Here is a 16,729-nt window from a genome sequence, read left to right on the forward strand (position 1 = left end):
TGCTTAGCAAATGGAAAATCTAGCAGTAAGTGTTTCTCCTCTTTTAGCCGTCATTACTGATCAACTGGACCAATGATCACCTCACCCCCCCCCCCCCCCCCTCACCCCACCATGATTGGTCACTAAACACCCCCCCCCCCCCCACCATGATTGGTCACTAAACACCCCCCCCCCCCCCCACCATGATTGGTCACTAAACCCCCCCTCGTCCCCCCAGTCTTCACTGTTACCTGCACTTCATGCTCTTTTCACGGCGGCTGGATAAAGAGAGAGCGTCTGATCTGAGGACGTCCCGTCCTCTGAGTGTCTCAGGGGGACAGGACGGTGGACGGTCCGTGTCAGTCAGTGTCTCAGGGGGACAGGACGGTGGACGGTCCATGTCAGTCAGTGTCTCAGGGGGACAGGACGGTGGACGGTCCATGTCAGTCAGAGTGTCTCAGGGGGACAGGACGGTGGACGGTCCATGTCAGAGTGTCTCAGGGGACAGGACGGTGGACGGTCCGTGTCAGTCAGAGTGTCTCAGGGGGACAGGACGGTGGACGGTCCGTGTCAGTCAGTGTCTCAGGGGGACAGGACGGTGGACGGTCCATGTCAGTCAGAGTGTCTCAGGGGGACAGGACGGTGGACGGTCCATGTCAGTCAGAGTGTCTCAGGGGGACAGGACGGTGGACGGTCCATGTCAGAGTGTCTCAGGGGGACAGGACGGTGGACGGTCCATGTCAGAGTGTCTCAGGGGGACAGGACGGTGGACGGTCCATGTCAGAGTGTCTCAGGGGACAGGACGGTGGACGGTCCGTGTCAGTCAGAGTGTCTCAGGGGGACAGGACGGTGGACGGTCCGTGTCAGTCAGTGTCTCAGGGGGACAGGACGGTGGACGGTCCATGTCAGTCAGAGTGTCTCAGGGGGACAGGACGGTGGACGGTCCATGTCAGTCAGAGTGTCTCAGGGGGACAGGACGGTGGACGGTCCATGTCAGAGTGTCTCAGGGGGACAGGACGGTGGACGGTCCATGTCAGAGTGTCTCAGGGGGACAGGACGGTGGACGTCCATGTCAGTCAGAGTGTCTCAGGGGGACAGGACGGTGGACGTCCATGTCAGTCAGAGTGTCTCAGGGGGACAGGACGGTGGATGGTCCATGTCAGTCAGAGTGTCTCAGGGGGACAGGACGGTGGACGGTCCGTGTCAGTCAGAGTGTCTCAGGGGGACAGGACGGTGGACGGTCCATGTCAGTCAGAGTGTCTCAGGGGGACAGGACGGTGGACGGTCCATGTCAGAGTGTCTCAGGGGGACAGGACGGTGGACGGTCCGTGTCAGTCAGAGTGTCTCAGGGGGACAGGACGGTGGACGGTCCATGTCAGAGTGTCTCAGGGGGACAGGACGGTGGACGTCCCTGTCAGTCAGAGTGTCTCAGGGGGACAGGACGGTCCATGTCAGTCAGAGTGTCTCAGGGGGACAGGACGGTCCATGTCAGTCAGAGTGTCTCAGGGGGACAGGACGGTGGACGGTCCATGTCAGTCAGAGTGTCTCAGGGGGACAGGACGGTGGACGGTCCATGTCAGTCAGTGTCTCAGGGGGACAGGACGGTGGACGGTCCATGTCAGTCAGAGTGTCTCAGGGGGACAGGACAGTGGACGGTCCATGTCAGTCAGAGTGTCTCAGGGGGACAGGACGGTGGACGGTCCATGTCAGTCAGAGTGTCTCAGGGGGACAGGACGGTGGACGGTCCATGTCAGAGTGTCTCAGGGGGACAGGACGGTGGACGGTCCATGTCAGAGTGTCTCAGGGGGACAGGACGGTGGACGTCCATGTCAGTCAGAGTGTCTCAGGGGGACAGGACGGTGGACGTCCATGTCAGTCAGAGTGTCTCAGGGGGACAGGACGGTGGATGGTCCATGTCAGTCAGAGTGTCTCAGGGGGACAGGACGGTGGACGGTCCGTGTCAGTCAGAGTGTCTCAGGGGGACAGGACGGTGGACGGTCCATGTCAGTCAGAGTGTCTCAGGGGGACAGGACGGTGGACGGTCCATGTCAGAGTGTCTCAGGGGGACAGGACGGTGGACGGTCCGTGTCAGTCAGAGTGTCTCAGGGGGACAGGACGGTGGACGGTCCATGTCAGAGTGTCTCAGGGGGACAGGACGGTGGACGTCCCTGTCAGTCAGAGTGTCTCAGGGGGACAGGACGGTCCATGTCAGTCAGAGTGTCTCAGGGGGACAGGACGGTCCATGTCAGTCAGAGTGTCTCAGGGGGACAGGACGGTGGACGGTCCATGTCAGTCAGAGTGTCTCAGGGGGACAGGACGGTGGACGGTCCATGTCAGTCAGTGTCTCAGGGGGACAGGACGGTGGACGGTCCATGTCAGTCAGAGTGTCTCAGGGGGACAGGACAGTGGACGGTCCATGTCAGTCAGAGTGTCTCAGGGGGACAGGACGGTGGACGGTCCATGTCAGTCAGAGTGTCTCAGGGGGACAGGACGGTGGACGGTCCATGTCAGTCAGAGTGTCTCAGGGGGACAGGACGGTGGACGGTCCATGTCAGTCAGTGTCTCAGGGGGACAGGACGGTGGACGGTCCATGTCAGTCAGAGTGTCTCAGGGGGACAGGACAGTGGACGGTCCATGTCAGTCAGAGTGTCTCAGGGGGACAGGACGGTGGACGGTCCATGTCAGTCAGAGTGTCTCAGGGGGACAGGACGGTGGACGGTCCATGTCAGTCAGAGTGTCTCAGGGGGACAGGACGGTGGACGGTCCATGTCAGTCAGAGTGTCTCAGGGGGACAGGACGGTGGACGGTCCGTGTCAGTCAGAGTGTCTCAGGGGGACAGGACGGTGGACGGTCCATGTCAGAGTGTCTCAGGGGGACAGGACGGTGGACGTCCATGTCAATCAGCCTGCATGTGCATCATTTCATCCCATTTCTCTTCACATCATCATTGTTATTTTTAGTTTTCCTGAATGAGGTCTTCATGTCTCATAATGTCCATCCAGCCAGCAGGGCGTAGTCACTGTGTCCCCCAGAGACTGTCCCCCAGGACGGGAGTGGACAGTCTCTGCTAGCTGAGCTCTCCTCACTAATCCTAGCAGTCGCAGGTCAACTCACCCAGCAGGCGGCACTAGTTCATGTTAACCTCTTCATGTCCTCCATGTCTCTAACCCAGGATGTCCGTCCGTCTGAGACGGAGACTGGAGTGACGGACAGTGACTGACCAGTCTTGTCCTTGTCTTCCTAGGAGCTGGAGTTATGTCGACGGCTCTACAAGCTCCACTTCCAGCTGCTGCTGCTGTTCCAGGCCTACTGTAAGGTCCTCAGCAGGGTGGACGCCATGAAGACGGAGGCCGAGGTGAGACACTGCTTCTGTCCTCATTGGACACCACCAACCAGACCAGCTGATCAATGGTGGAGTGAAACAAGACAGACGAGACACAAACTCATGTTGTGCTGTTCATCATTAAATCATCAAGATGAGATCAAAACAAACCAATAAACTTCCAGAGATAAAAACGTCACAAACAAAGAGTCACGATGACAAATAGAGCTGAAATGTACAAATCCAACAAAGTGCAGCTCTTCAGTGACGGAGACACAAACCTCTGGACCAGGAGCCCCCGTCCTGCACCAGGAGCCCCCGTCCTGCACCTCTGGACCAGGAGCCTCCGTCCTGCACCAGGACAGGACTCCCGGAGAGGAAGTCTCCAGGACAGGAAGCCTCCCGGACAGGAAGTCTCCCGGACAGGAAGTCTCCCGGACAGGAAGTCTCCCGCACAGGAAGTCTCCCGCACAGGAAGTCTCCCGCACAGGAAGCCTCCCGCACAGGAAGTCTCCCGGACAGGAAGTCTCCCGGACAGGAAGTCTCCCGGACAGGAAGTCTCCCGGACAGGAAGTCTCCCGGACAGGAAGCCTCCCGCACAGGAAGCCTCCCGCACAGGAAGTCTCCCGCACAGGAAGCCTCCCGGACAGGAAGCCTCCCGCACAGGAAGCCTCCCGGACAGGAAGCCTCCCGCACAGGAAGCCTCCCGGACAGGAAGTCTCCCGCACAGGAAGTCTCCCGCACAGGAAGTCTCCCGCACAGGAAGCCTCCCGCACAGGAAGTCTCCCGGACAGGAAGCCTCCCGGACAGGAAGTCTCCCGGACAGGAAGTCTCCCGGACAGGAAGTCTCCCGGACAGGAAGTCTCCCGGACAGGAAGCCTCCCACACAGGAAGCCTCCCGGACAGGAAGTCTCCCGGACAGGAAGCCTCCCACACAGGAAGCCTCCCGGACAGGAAGCCTCCCGCACAGGAAGCCTCCCGCACAGGAAGCCTCCCGGACAGGAAGCCTCCCGCACAGGAAGCCTCCCGGACAGGAAGCCTCCCGGACAGGAAGTCTCCCGGACAGGAAGTCTCCCGGACAGGAAGTCTCCCGCACAGGAAGTCTCCCGCACAGGAAGCCTCCCGGACAGGAAGCCTCCCGCACAGGAAGTCTCCCGCACAGGAAGTCTCCCGGACAGGAAGTCTCCCGGACAGGAAGTCTCCCGGACAGGAAGTCTCCCGGACAGGAAGTCTCCCGGACAGGAAGCCTCCCGCACAGGAAGCCTCCCGCACAGGAAGCCTCCCGCACAGGAAGCCTCCCGCACAGGAAGCCTCCCGCACAGGAAGTCTCCCGGACAGGAAGCCTCCCGGACAGGAAGCCTCCCGGACAGGAAGCCTCCCGCACAGGAAGCCTCCCGGACAGGAAGCCTCCCGCACAGGAAGCCTCCCGCACAGGAAGCCTCCCGCACAGGAAGCCTCCCGCACAGGAAGCCTCCCGCACAGGAAGCCTCCCGGACAGGAAGCCTCCCGGACAGGAAGCCTCCCGGACAGGAAGCCTCCCGGACAGGAAGCCTCCCGCACAGGAAGCCTCCCGGACAGGAAGCCTCCCGGACAGGAAGCCTCCCGCACAGGAAGCCTCCCGCACAGGAAGCCTCCCGCACAGGAAGCCTCCCGCACAGGAAGCCTCCCGCACAGGAAGCCTCCCGCACAGGAAGCCTCCCGCACAGGAAGCCTCCCGCACAGGAAGCCTCCCGCACAGGAAGTCTCCCGCACAGGAAGCCTCCCGGACAGGAAGTCTCCCGCACAGGAAGTCTCCTCCGTGGTGTCCATCTCCACCAAGGGTTTTGCAGTGGATTCCCGGTGGATCAGGACCTTCAGCTTGTTGCCCTCCACTCTTGTCTCGTCTTGTTTTGGTTCTGTCGTTCCGTTGGTCTCAGACGCAGTGAAGGTCACATGTTGCTTCTGGTTCAAAGGTCACCAACATGTCTGAAGAGCTGACCCTCCTGGAAAGCTGCCTGAAAGTGGCCGAACTCGGCGGGGACGTTCAGGAAGACGTGTGCATGTCCAACGTCCACAGCGACACGGAGACGGCCATCCAGTCCCTGATCGAGACGCTGCGAGGCAGAGACTTCAGCGCCGCGCTGACGCAGGTCAAGGTCTTCAGGTGAGTCTTCAGGCCGCTCCACAATCTGGTCCTGATGAAGACCTGCATGCTGTCTCCGGACGTACGTCCACGAAGCTTTCTAGAACAACGTTCTGCTGGTTCTTCCTGTGACAAATGTGCTGCATGGAGCGTTAGCAGAGTGAATGCTGCATGGAGCGTTAGCAGAGTGAATGCTGCATGGAGCGTTAGCAGAGTGAAGGCTGCATGGAGCGTTAGCAGAGTGAATGCTGCATGGAGCGTTAGCAGAGTGAAGGCTGCATGGAGCGTTAGCAGAGTGAATGCTGCATGGAGCGTTAGCAGAGTGAATGCTGCATGGAGCGTTAGCAGAGTGAAGGCTGCATGGAGCGTTAGCAGAGTGAATGCTCGCTGCAGACAGAAACTGGTCCATGCAGGGTTCCAGATCTTATTGTCACAAAACAAGAAGAGTTGAAGGACGAAGGCTGAAAGCAGAACAGGACTGAGGGAGATTCTGTGATCGTTCACATTTGATTTTCTCGTTGCATCAGTATGAAGAGTGTCTGAATTCTGCTCTTCCTTCACGTCAAGGTCTTTGTGGCCCAACGACATCTTCGGCAACGAGACGGACGACGCGGTCCAGACCCTCCTGCACATCTACTTCCGCCACCAGACCCTGGGCCAGACGGGCTGCCTGGCGGTGGTGGGCCCCAGCGGGGACCTGTCTCAGGCCAGCTCTCGCCTCATGGAGCTCAACCTGCAGATCCGTGAGGCCCTGAGTCAGGCTCAGTCCTGCCAGCCCCCCATGGTCAGCACGGGGCTGTGAGGCCCCGCCCCCCAGCACCATGGTCAGGCTGTGAGGCCCCGCCCCCCATGGTCAGCACGGGGCTGTGAGGCCCCGCCCCCCAGCACCATGGTCAGGCTGTGAGGCCCTGCCCCCCAGCACCATGGTCAGCACGGGGCTTTGAGGCCCCGCCCCACAGCACCATGGTCAGGCCGTGAGGCCCCGCCCCCCAGCCCCATGGTCAGGCTGTGAGGCCCCGCCCCCCAGCACCATGGTCAGGCTGTGAGGCCCCGCCCCCCAGCCCCATGGTCAGGTCGCAAGGCCCCGCCCCCAGCACCAAGGTCAGGCCACGAGGCCCCGCCCCCAGCACCAAGGTCAGGCCGCGAGGCCCCGCCCCCCAGCACCATGGTCAGTTCGCGAGGCCCCGCCCCCCAGCACCATGGTCAGCACGGGGCTGCGAGGCCCCGCCCCCCTGCACACACCTCACCTCAGCAGATGGGGAGGAGGACCAGAAAGACTCCACCAATAAAGGGCTAAAGGATGTGTGGGAATAACTGTGACTCTTAATATATAAATCTATATTGTTACATATATGAATGCTTAAAGCTGAACTCTTTTCCCAGACGAAGCCAACAAGTCATGAGGGTGTACCTGGAGGTACCGGGGCTCTGACCTGGCACCGCCTTGCTCATGGGCGCTGTCCGACCCGAACGGAGGTCGTGTGTCGACGCGTCAAGACTCACGAGCAAATTAGTTTAAAAACTAAACTCAAAGGCTTTCAAAGGCCTTCAAAGGCTTTCAAAGGCCTTCAAAGGCTTTTAAAGGCTTCCAAAGGCCTTCAAAGGCTTCCAAAGGCCTTCAAAGGCTTCCAAAGGCCTTCAAAGGCTTCCAAAGGCATGCTGGGAAGAGAACAGGCAGTGCAAGAATATTTTTTTGAGAAATGTATTTTTATTAGAGCTAACATCGTAGGTTGTAAATGTTAGGATATATGGAACATGTCATTGTAACCCTGTGGGGCGGTTTCCTTCAGGGAGTGTACAAAGAGAAATCTATCACTTTATTGATCTGAGAGGAGAGAGAGGAGAGCCCCTCCTCTCTCTCTCTCGCTCTCTCTCTCGCTCTCTCTCTCTCTCGCTCTCTAACCAAATAAGTAGTTGCCTTTAGAGATGGACTGTGGCTCCTGGATTCCTCCTGGATTCTCTCCATATTGCACAGGAGTGCAGACGGACTATAGCTCATTATGGAAACATAACTTATTTTACTCTGTATATATTTTAGAAGCTGTATAGTGTCAAACCAGTATTTTCCCTGTACCTTGTGTACTGCACTGTTCCTCCCATGAGGAAGTTCTGTATAAAGCCACCGTGATGAGAGAGACCAGGTCTGAGTCCTTCCTGATCCCCGTCTGACACCACTTCAGTCCCGGGTCCAGACCATGTGGCTCTGCTGGTTCCCGGGGGACCAGTGTCCTCCGTCTCCGGCAGGACTCCGGCTGGGACGTGTCCACATGTCCACATTCCTCCTCCACGTTGACCCGGGTCTCCGGGCCGGGTCTCCAGGCCCCGGGTCTCCAGGCCCCGGGTCTCCGGGTCTCCAGGCCCCGGGTCTCCGGGTCTCCAGGCCGGGTCTCCGGGTCTCCAGGCCGGGTCTCCGGGTCTCCAGGCCGGGTCTCCGGCTCTCGCTCTGCTTCAAGTCTGACGACGGGAGACGACAAGGTTTGTTTGGGTTGATGAGGCGGAGCCCCACGTTCACAACCGCCCTACACGTTCACAACTGCCCTACACGTTCACAACCGCCCTACACGTTCACAACCGCCCTACACGTTCCCAACCGCCCTACACGTTCCCAACCGCCCTACACGTTCCCAACCGCCCTACACGTTCCCAACCGCCCTACACGTTCCCAACCGCCCTACACGTTCCCAACCGCCCTACACGTTCACAACCGCCCTACACGTTCACAACCGCCCTACACGTTCACAACCGCCCTACACGTTCAGAATTCACATTCAGAATGACCCTACACGTTCAGAATGACCCTACACGCTCAGAATGACCCTACACGCTCAGAATGACCCTACACGCTCAGAATGACCCTACACATTCAGAATGACCCTACACGCTCAGAACAGCCATACTTGCTGCTGTGCCTGCAGGACATGAGCCGTTGTCCCGAGGCTCTTTGTAGAACTAGTCTTGGACGTTGTACCATCACTTCACTCGTCCCTCAGAGAGTCTGAGTCTCTGGTCACTTCACTCGTCCCTCAGAGAGTCTGAGTCTCTGGTCACTTCACTCGTCCCTCAGAGAGTCTGAGTCTCTGGTCACTTCACTCGTCCCTCAGAGAGTCTGAGTCTCTGGTCACTTCACTCGTCCCTCAGAGAGTCTGAGTCTCTGGTCACTTCACTCGTCCCTCAGAGAGTCTGAGTCTCTGGTCACTTCACTCGTCCCTCAGAGAGTCTGAGTCTCTGGTCACTTCACTCGTCCCTCAGAGAGTCTGAGTCTCTGGTCACTTCACTCGTCCCTCAGAGAGTCTGAGTCTCTGGTCACTTCACTCGTCCCTCAGAGAGTCTGAGTCTCTGGTCTGATTCATCAGCGTTTTCACTCCAGCCTTTTTTCTGGATGAATAAAATCCTCCACATACCAAAGAATCACAGCCTCCAGTCATTGTGGGAAATCTGTTGACCAAATTCTTGATCATTTCCTGGGGGACAAATCGTCCTCATTGTCTTCGGCCGTCTTTGTAAACATGTATTTGTGGTCTGAGCTTTGGATTACATGGATTGGATCATTTCCTTGTAAGTTCCGGAGGTGATATTGTAGAAAGCCGGTGTTGGACGAGTGTCTTCAGTCGTCCAATCAAACCACAGAAGCTCTGGCAGGTCGTGTGTCTGGGTCCAGGACTTAGACTGCTCCCATACTGGTCCTGCAAGTACAGCGTCATTCAGGATGAAGTTCCCCAGAAGAGATAATTACCACCAGACTGTCCTCACATTCATCCTCTGAGTCTCTAGATCTCTGGATCTCTGAGTCTCTGGATCTCTGAGTCTCTAGATCTCTGAGTCTCTGAGTCTCTGGATCTCTGAGTCTCTGGATCTCTGAGTCTCTAGATCTCTGGATCTCTGAGTCTCTGGATCTCTGAGTCTCTGGATCTCTGAGTCTCTAGATCTCTGGATCTCCGAGTCTCTGGATCTCCGAGTCTCTGGATCTCCGAGTCTCTGGATCTCCGAGTCTCTGGATCTCCGAGTCTCTGGATCTCCGAGTCTCTGGATCTCCGAGTCTCTGGATCTCTGAGTCTCTGGATCTCTGGATCTCTGGATCTCTGGATCTCTGGATCTCTGGATCTCCGAGTCTCTGGATCTCCGAGTCTCTGGATCTCCGAGTCTCTGGATCTCCGAGTCTCTGGATCTCCGAGTCTCTGGATCTCCGAGTCTCTGAGTCTAGATCTCTGGATCTCCGAGTCTCTGGATCTCCGAGTCTCTGGATCTCTGGATCTCCAAGTCTCTGGATCTTTGTAACAATCAAGAAGCTCCAATGGCTGCTGATCTTAAAGGTTCCAGCTGATTCAGATCCTGATTCTCCCGTCGCTGTCGGCAGGAAATGAACAAAAGCAAAGGGACTTTCAATTCTTGTCCAACTGAATCTTTATGAAACAACCAAGTACAGAAATAAAAGGCTAGATTTATTACATAATGCACCAAATTGTTACATTTCCTTAAAAGAAAGTGGAACATTTTGTAATAAGTGTTGCAACATGTAACCAAGGAAACGAAATGCAGTTTGAATTGTTTCTTGGTTTCCTGAATCATCGTGATCCGAGGTTCCGACTGTTCCAGTACAGCAGAATCCTGCAGCTCTCAGCACCATGAGAACACAGGAGAGAACATGAGAACACAGGAGAGAACACAAGAGAACATGAGACCAGGAGAGAACATGAGAACACAGGAGAGAACATGAGAACACAAGAGAACACAAGAGAGCATGAGACCAGGAGAGAACATGAGAACACAGGAGAGAACATGAGAACACAGGAGAGAACACAAGAGAACATGAGACCAGGAGAGAACATGAGAACACAGGAGAGAACATGAGAACACAAGAGAACACAGGAGAGAACACAAGAGAGCATGAGACCAGGAGAGAACATGAGAACACAGGAGAGAACATGAGAACACAGGAGAGAACACAAGAGAACATGAGACCAGGAGAGAACATGAGAACACATGAGACCAGGAGAGAACATGAGAACACAGGAGAGAACACAAGAGAACATGAGAACACAAGAGAACATGAGACCAGGAGAGAACATGAGAACACAGGAGAGAACACAAGAGAACATGAGAACACAAGAGAACATGAGACCAGGAGAGAACATGAGAACACAGGAGAGAACACAAGAGAACATGAGAACACAAGAGAACATGAGAACCCACCAGCTGATGGAGGACGGTTGTTGAAAATATGTCAAGCGAGGACGAGACGAGACGAGACGAGACGAGACGTCTCTGTCCACTCAGTTCTTTTGAATCTTTCAGAGCTTTTGCCGTCAAACAGACGTAGTTCTTTAACCGTTAATCTGCTCATGGAAGCGTCTCCGTCTCACGGGGACAGATGAAGACAGATGAAGACAAATGAAGACATGACATCAGCTGCTCACTCTGACGTCTTTAATTCTCTTCACAAGACAAGCAAATGGTTCATATTCAGATGATTGAATGACTTTAATGCAGAGCTGGACACTCCTGGTCCTGGTCCTGGGCCGGGTCCTGGTCCTCTACAACTCTACAAGAAACTACAAAAAACTCTACAAGAAACTACAAAAAACTCTACAAGAAACTACAAAAAACTCTAGAAGAAACTCCACAATGGTCATGATGGTTCCAGATGTGGTTTTCAATCAACCTCATTTTATATCATGAATCAGCTTCAATCAGCCTCCAGGTTCTCACTTTAAATAAAAACATTTCATTATACATTATAACACACACACACACACACACACACACACACACATGAAGCTTGTTTTTGCAGTCGTGTTCAGCAATAAATATTCTGTCTCTCTTTTTATCCAGTTCTTTGAATGAAAACGATCTAGATTCTAGAATCTGGATCCATTTCCTGTCCTGAGGACGAAGAGCTGCGTCTGCTGTGGGACTCTGATGTCGTGGTCTCAGGGGGACGGGGGTCCAGCATGATGTCACACGGCGGTGGACTCGGGGGGGACGGGGGTCCAGGGGGACATGGGTCCAGCATGATGTCACACGGCGGTGGACTCGGGGGGACGGGGGTCCAGGGGGACATGGGTCCAGCATGATGTCACACGGCGGTGGACTCGGGGGGACGGGGGTCCAGGGGGACAGGGGTCCAGCATGATGTCACACGGCGGTGGACTCGGGGGGACGGGGGTCCAGGGGGACATGGGTCCAGCATGATGTCACACGGCGGTGGACTCGGGGGGACGGGGGTCCAGGGGGACATGGGTCCAGCATGATGTCACACGGTGGTGGACTCGGGGGGACGGGGGTCCAGGGGGACGGGGGTCCAGCATGATGTCACACGGCGGTGGACTCGGGGGGACGGGGGTCCAGGGGGACAGGGGTCCAGCATGATGTCACACGGCGGTGGACTCGGGGGGACGGGGGTCCAGGGGGACATGGGTCCAGCATGATGTCACACGGCGGTGGACTCGGGGGGACAGGGGTCCAGCATGATGGTGTTGGGGTCTCTGACTGTCGCCGCTCCATAAGACGAGTCAAAGTCCTGGTCGTCATGAAACCTCTGGTAGGGGACGTCCTCTCCGTCCCCGCCGTCCTTCTGCAGGACCGTCTTCCTGTACAGCCGGTAGGCCAGGATGAAGACGGCGGCCTCGGCGGCCTGGAACAGGGCGTAGAGGAGGGGGAACATGTACAGGCCCCCCACCAGCTGGGGGGGGAAGGCCAGCTTCAGGATGGCGGTGCACAGCTGCACGTTCTGACAGCCCGTCTCCAGGGACACGGCGCGGCGGCTGCTGGGTGGCAGGTCAAAGGTCACGGCCAGGCCGTAGCCCGCCGCGTAGCCGCACAGGGGCATCAGCAGGGCCACCATGTAGACGGAGGGCGGGATGGTGGCCAGCAGCTCGGGGCCCAACATGGCCGCCGTCAGGACGAAGAGCAGCAGCAGGGTGACCAGCAGGGACCACAGGGACGCCTGCAGAGACAAGTCCACACGTTGACATGTAGGGTCTGTAGGGCTTCTCCTAAAGCTCATACAACAAGCTGGAGCTTCTATTTGGTGTGACGAAGACAGAAGATATGAGCTGAGAGTTCACAAAACAACAAAAGTAGATCAAACGCAGGATTTAAATACTCTTGACCTCAGAAGTCCCACAATAAATCACTTTAACCTTGAAGTCCCACAATAAATCACTTTAACCTTGAAGTCCCACAATAAATCACTTTAACCTTGAAGTCCCACAATAAATCACTTTAACCTTGAAGTCCCACAATAAATCACTTTAACCTTGAAGTCCCACAATAAATCACTTTAACCTTGAAGTCCCACAATAAATCACTTTAACCTTGAAGTCCCACAATAAATCACTTTAACCTTGAACCCTTCAGCAAAGCAGCAGCAGATGTTCATCAGGCTCCAGCATCAGGAGAGTCACTTTGAAGTTTTAACATCACTTTGAAGTTTTAACATCACGTTTAAGGTTTAACATCGCTTTTAATTTTAAGATCAATTTTAAGTTTTAACATCACGTTTAACTTTTAACATCACTTTTAAGTTTTAACATCACTTTTAACTTTTAACATCACTTTTAACTTTTAACATCACTTTTAACTTTTAACATCACTTAAGTTTTAACATCACTTGTAACTTTTAACATCACTTTTAACTTTTAACATCACGTTTAACTTTTAACATCACTTTTAAGTTTTAACATCACGTTTAACTTTTAACATCACTTAAGTTTTAACATCACTTGTAACTTTTAACATCACTTAAGTTTTAACATCACTTGTAACTTTTAACATCACTTTTAACTTTTAACATCACGTTTAACTTTTAACATCACTTTTAACTTTTAACATCACTTTTAAGTTTTAACGTCACGTTTAACTTTTAACATCACTTAAGTTTTAACATCACTTGTAACTTTTAACATCACTTTTAACTTTTAACATCACGTTTAACTTTTAACATCACTTTTAAGTTTTAACATCACTTTTAACTTTTAACATCACGTTTAACTTTTAACATCACTTTTAACTTTTAACATCACTTTTAACTTTTAACATCACTTAAGTTTTAACATCACTTGTAACTTTTAACATCACTTTTAACTTTTAACATCACGTTTAACTTTTAACATCACTTAAGTTTTAACATCACTTGTAACTTTTAACATCACTTAAGTTTTAACATCACTTTTAACTTTTAACATCACTTTTAACTTTTAACATCACTTTTAACTTTTAACATCACTTGTAACTTTTAACATCACTTGTAACTTTTAACATCACTTTTAACTTTTAACATCACTTTTAACTTTTAACATCACTTGTAACTTTTAACATCACTTTTAACTTTTAACATCACTTTTAACTTTTAACATCACTTGTAACTTTTAACATCACTTTTAACTTTTAACATCACGTTTAACTTTTAACATCACTTTTAAGTTTTAACATCACTTTTAACTTTTAACATCACGTTTAACTTTTAACATCACTTTTAACTTTTAACATCACTTTTAACTTTTAACATCACTTAAGTTTTAACATCACTTGTAACTTTTAACATCACTTTTAACTTTTAACATCACGTTTAACTTTTAACATCACTTAAGTTTTAACATCACTTGTAACTTTTAACATCACTTAAGTTTTAACATCACTTTTAACTTTTAACATCACTTTTAACTTTTAACATCACTTTTAACTTTTAACATCACTTGTAACTTTTAACATCACTTGTAACTTTTAACATCACTTTTAACTTTTAACATCACTTTTAACTTTTAACATCACTTGTAACTTTTAACATCACTTGTAACTTTTAACATCACTTTTAACTTTTAACATCACTTTTAACTTTTAACATCACTTTTAACTTTTAACATCACTTGTAACTTTTAACATCACTTTTAACTTTTAACATCACTTTTAACTTTTAACATCACTTAAGTTTTAACATCACTTGTAACTTTTAACATCACTTTTAACTTTTAACATCACGTTTAACTTTTAACATCACTTTAAGTTTTAACATCACGTTTAACTTTTAACATCACTTAAGTTTTAACATCACTTTTAACTTTTAACATCACTTTTAACTTTTAACATCACGTTTAATTTTTAACATCACTTTTAAGTTTTAACATCACGTTTAACTTTTAACATCACTTTTAACTTTTAACATCACGTTTAACTTTTAACATCACTTTTAACTTTTAACATCACTTTTAAGTTTTAACATCACGTTTAACTTTTAACATCACTTAAGTTTTAACATCACTTTTAACTTTTAACATCACTTGTAACTTTTAACATCACTTTTAACTTTTAACATCACTTTTAAGTTTTAACATCACTTTTAACTTTTAACATCACGTTTAACTTTTAACATCACGTTTAACTTTTAACATCACTTTTAAGTTTTAACATCACTTTTAACTTTTAACATCACTTAAGTTTTAACATCACTTTTAACTTTTAACATCACTTTTAACTTTTAACATCACGTTTAATTTTTAACATCACTTTTAACTTTTAACATCACGTTTAACTTTTAACATCACTTTTAACTTTTAACATCACGTTTAACTTTTAACATCACGTTTAACTTTTAACATCACTTTTAACTTTTAACATCACGTTTAACTTTTAACATCACTTTTAACTTTTAACATCACGTTTAACTTTTAACATCACGTTTAACTTTTAACATCACTTTTAAGTTTTAACATCACGTTTAACTTTTAACATCACTTAAGTTTTAACATCACTTTTAACTTTTAACATCACTTTTAACTTTTAACATCACTTTTAACTTTTAACATCACTTTTAAGAACTCATGTTTTCTTCACTGGATGTGAAAAGCAGTTCAGGACTCAGAGCTCATTTCCACTTCACCTTAAAGTTCTGATGATCCGTTTGGTTAAACTCTCTTTCTAGCTGTGTGCGTGCGTGTGTGCGTGCGTGTGTGCGTGTGTGCGTGCGTGTGTGCGTGTGTGCGTGCGTGCGTGCGTGCGTGCGTGCGTGCGTGCGTGTGGAGTGAATCATTCCACACGTCATTCTTTCAGAACTCCAACGCTCCAGCCAGAATTCCTCAGTGCGTCTGTGTCGCTATGACGTTCCTGCGTCCTCGGGTGACGTCACCCTCCTCCCGCCAGCGGATCCGGACTGGACCGAGTCCCTAGGACCCGGTTTGTACAGAAGCTCGTACCTTCAGAACCAGGTCCGCCGTCCGGGGGCAGCGGGCCCGGAGCCAGACCCCCAGGCCGATGGGGACCAGGGTGCCGCCCAGGGTCAGGCTGATGGCCCGGAAGGGCAGCAGCTGGACCAGCGGGGTGTGGATCCAGGCCCGGCTGTAGACCCACAGGCAGAGCGGGGTGAGGACCAGGGCCAGCAGGGTGGAGGAGATGGTCATGATGACGCTGAGGACACAAGAGCGGCGTTACGTCACTGCTCGACTTTACACAACGTCACGGTCCCTTCGGGAGCTCGTCGCGTGACGTCACCACGGCGGTCCAGGCGCACCTGAGGTTCATGTCTCCGTGCGCCAGCAGCGACAGGATGTTGGACAGGTTCCCCCCGGGGCAGCAGCCGCACAGCAGCACCGCCACCGCCGCCACGTCGTCCAGCGAGAAGGCGAGCGCGAGCAGGAAGGCTACCAGGGGCATGACGGCGAACTGGCACAGCAGGGCCAGCAGGACCCCCCACCGGCCTGCGGACGTGCTGGGCCAGCTGGCGGAGCTCCACCGTGCAGCCCAGACCCAGCATGGTGAAGCACAGCACCAGGCCCACGAACACGTTGATCCCGTGGCTCAGCGGGGAGTCCCAGAACGCGGGGACCAGGTGGGCCCCCGGGGGGGCCCCCGGCGGGGCCCCCATGAGCGCCGCTCCAGCCTCCAACGCGCCGCTCTGGCGGAAGACCTGAACCGCCGCTCCGAGTCCGCTGACCTGGTCCAGGGAGTCCTGCTGGGAGTCGAGCGGGTCGGAACCAGAACCGGAACCGGGCAGGCCGCGTCCCGGCAGGCTGGACTGGTCCATGACGCAACAGGAGGACCGGGACAGTCCGGGACAGTCCGGGACAGTCCGGCACAGCGCGTGGACCTGCGGAGGCTGGTGCGTAAAATGAGTCCCAGCGGCGCTCAGCCACTGATAAGACAGTGCGGGGGGGGGGGTGGAGGAGGGGGGTGGATGTGGGGGGGTGGGGGGGTGGTGGATGGAGGAGGGGGGGGGGGGGGGGGGGGGGGGGGGGGGGGGGGAGGGTAGGGGACATGGTGGCGACTTCCAGAGACTCACTGAGTCATACTGAGGCCCCGGATTGGCTCTGCGCCGG

At 52.4% G+C, this 16,729-nt stretch overlaps 2 protein-coding genes across 3 annotated transcripts; one reads left to right on the forward strand and one right to left on the reverse strand.

Moving 5' to 3' along the window:
- On the forward strand, positions 1 to 7,554 carry LOC308148043 (protein furry homolog-like). 2 transcript variants are annotated; one of them, XR_013937176.1, is made up of 5 exons: positions 1 to 25; positions 3,224 to 3,334; positions 5,254 to 5,444; positions 5,991 to 6,320; positions 6,355 to 7,554. XR_013937176.1 is itself a non-coding variant. In XM_080521456.1 (4 exons), the coding sequence occupies exons 1-4, from the start codon at positions 11 to 13 to the stop codon at positions 6,223 to 6,225; spliced, it is 552 nt and encodes a 183-aa protein (XP_080377582.1). In that variant the 5' UTR covers positions 1 to 10; the 3' UTR covers positions 6,226 to 7,554. The 2 variants fall into 2 exon arrangements, 1 of the variants encoding a protein (XP_080377582.1); XM_080521456.1 differs by having other exon boundaries at positions 5,991 to 7,554.
- A 4,296-nt stretch (positions 7,555 to 11,850) lies between these two features.
- On the reverse strand, positions 11,851 to 16,242 carry slc10a4 (solute carrier family 10 member 4; the record flags this gene model as incomplete). Its single annotated transcript, XM_080521455.1, is given in 4 exon segments — positions 11,851 to 12,366; positions 15,611 to 15,821; positions 15,925 to 16,103; positions 16,105 to 16,242. Coding segments are annotated over 4 exon segments (969 nt in total). The 5' UTR covers positions 16,168 to 16,242.
- Between the last annotated feature and the right edge of the window lie 487 nt (positions 16,243 to 16,729).

This window comes from Blennius ocellaris (assembly GCF_963422515.1).
Source record: "Blennius ocellaris genome assembly, contig: SCAFFOLD_420, whole genome shotgun sequence".
In the NCBI taxonomy this organism is placed as follows: domain Eukaryota; kingdom Metazoa; phylum Chordata; class Actinopteri; order Blenniiformes; family Blenniidae; genus Blennius; species Blennius ocellaris.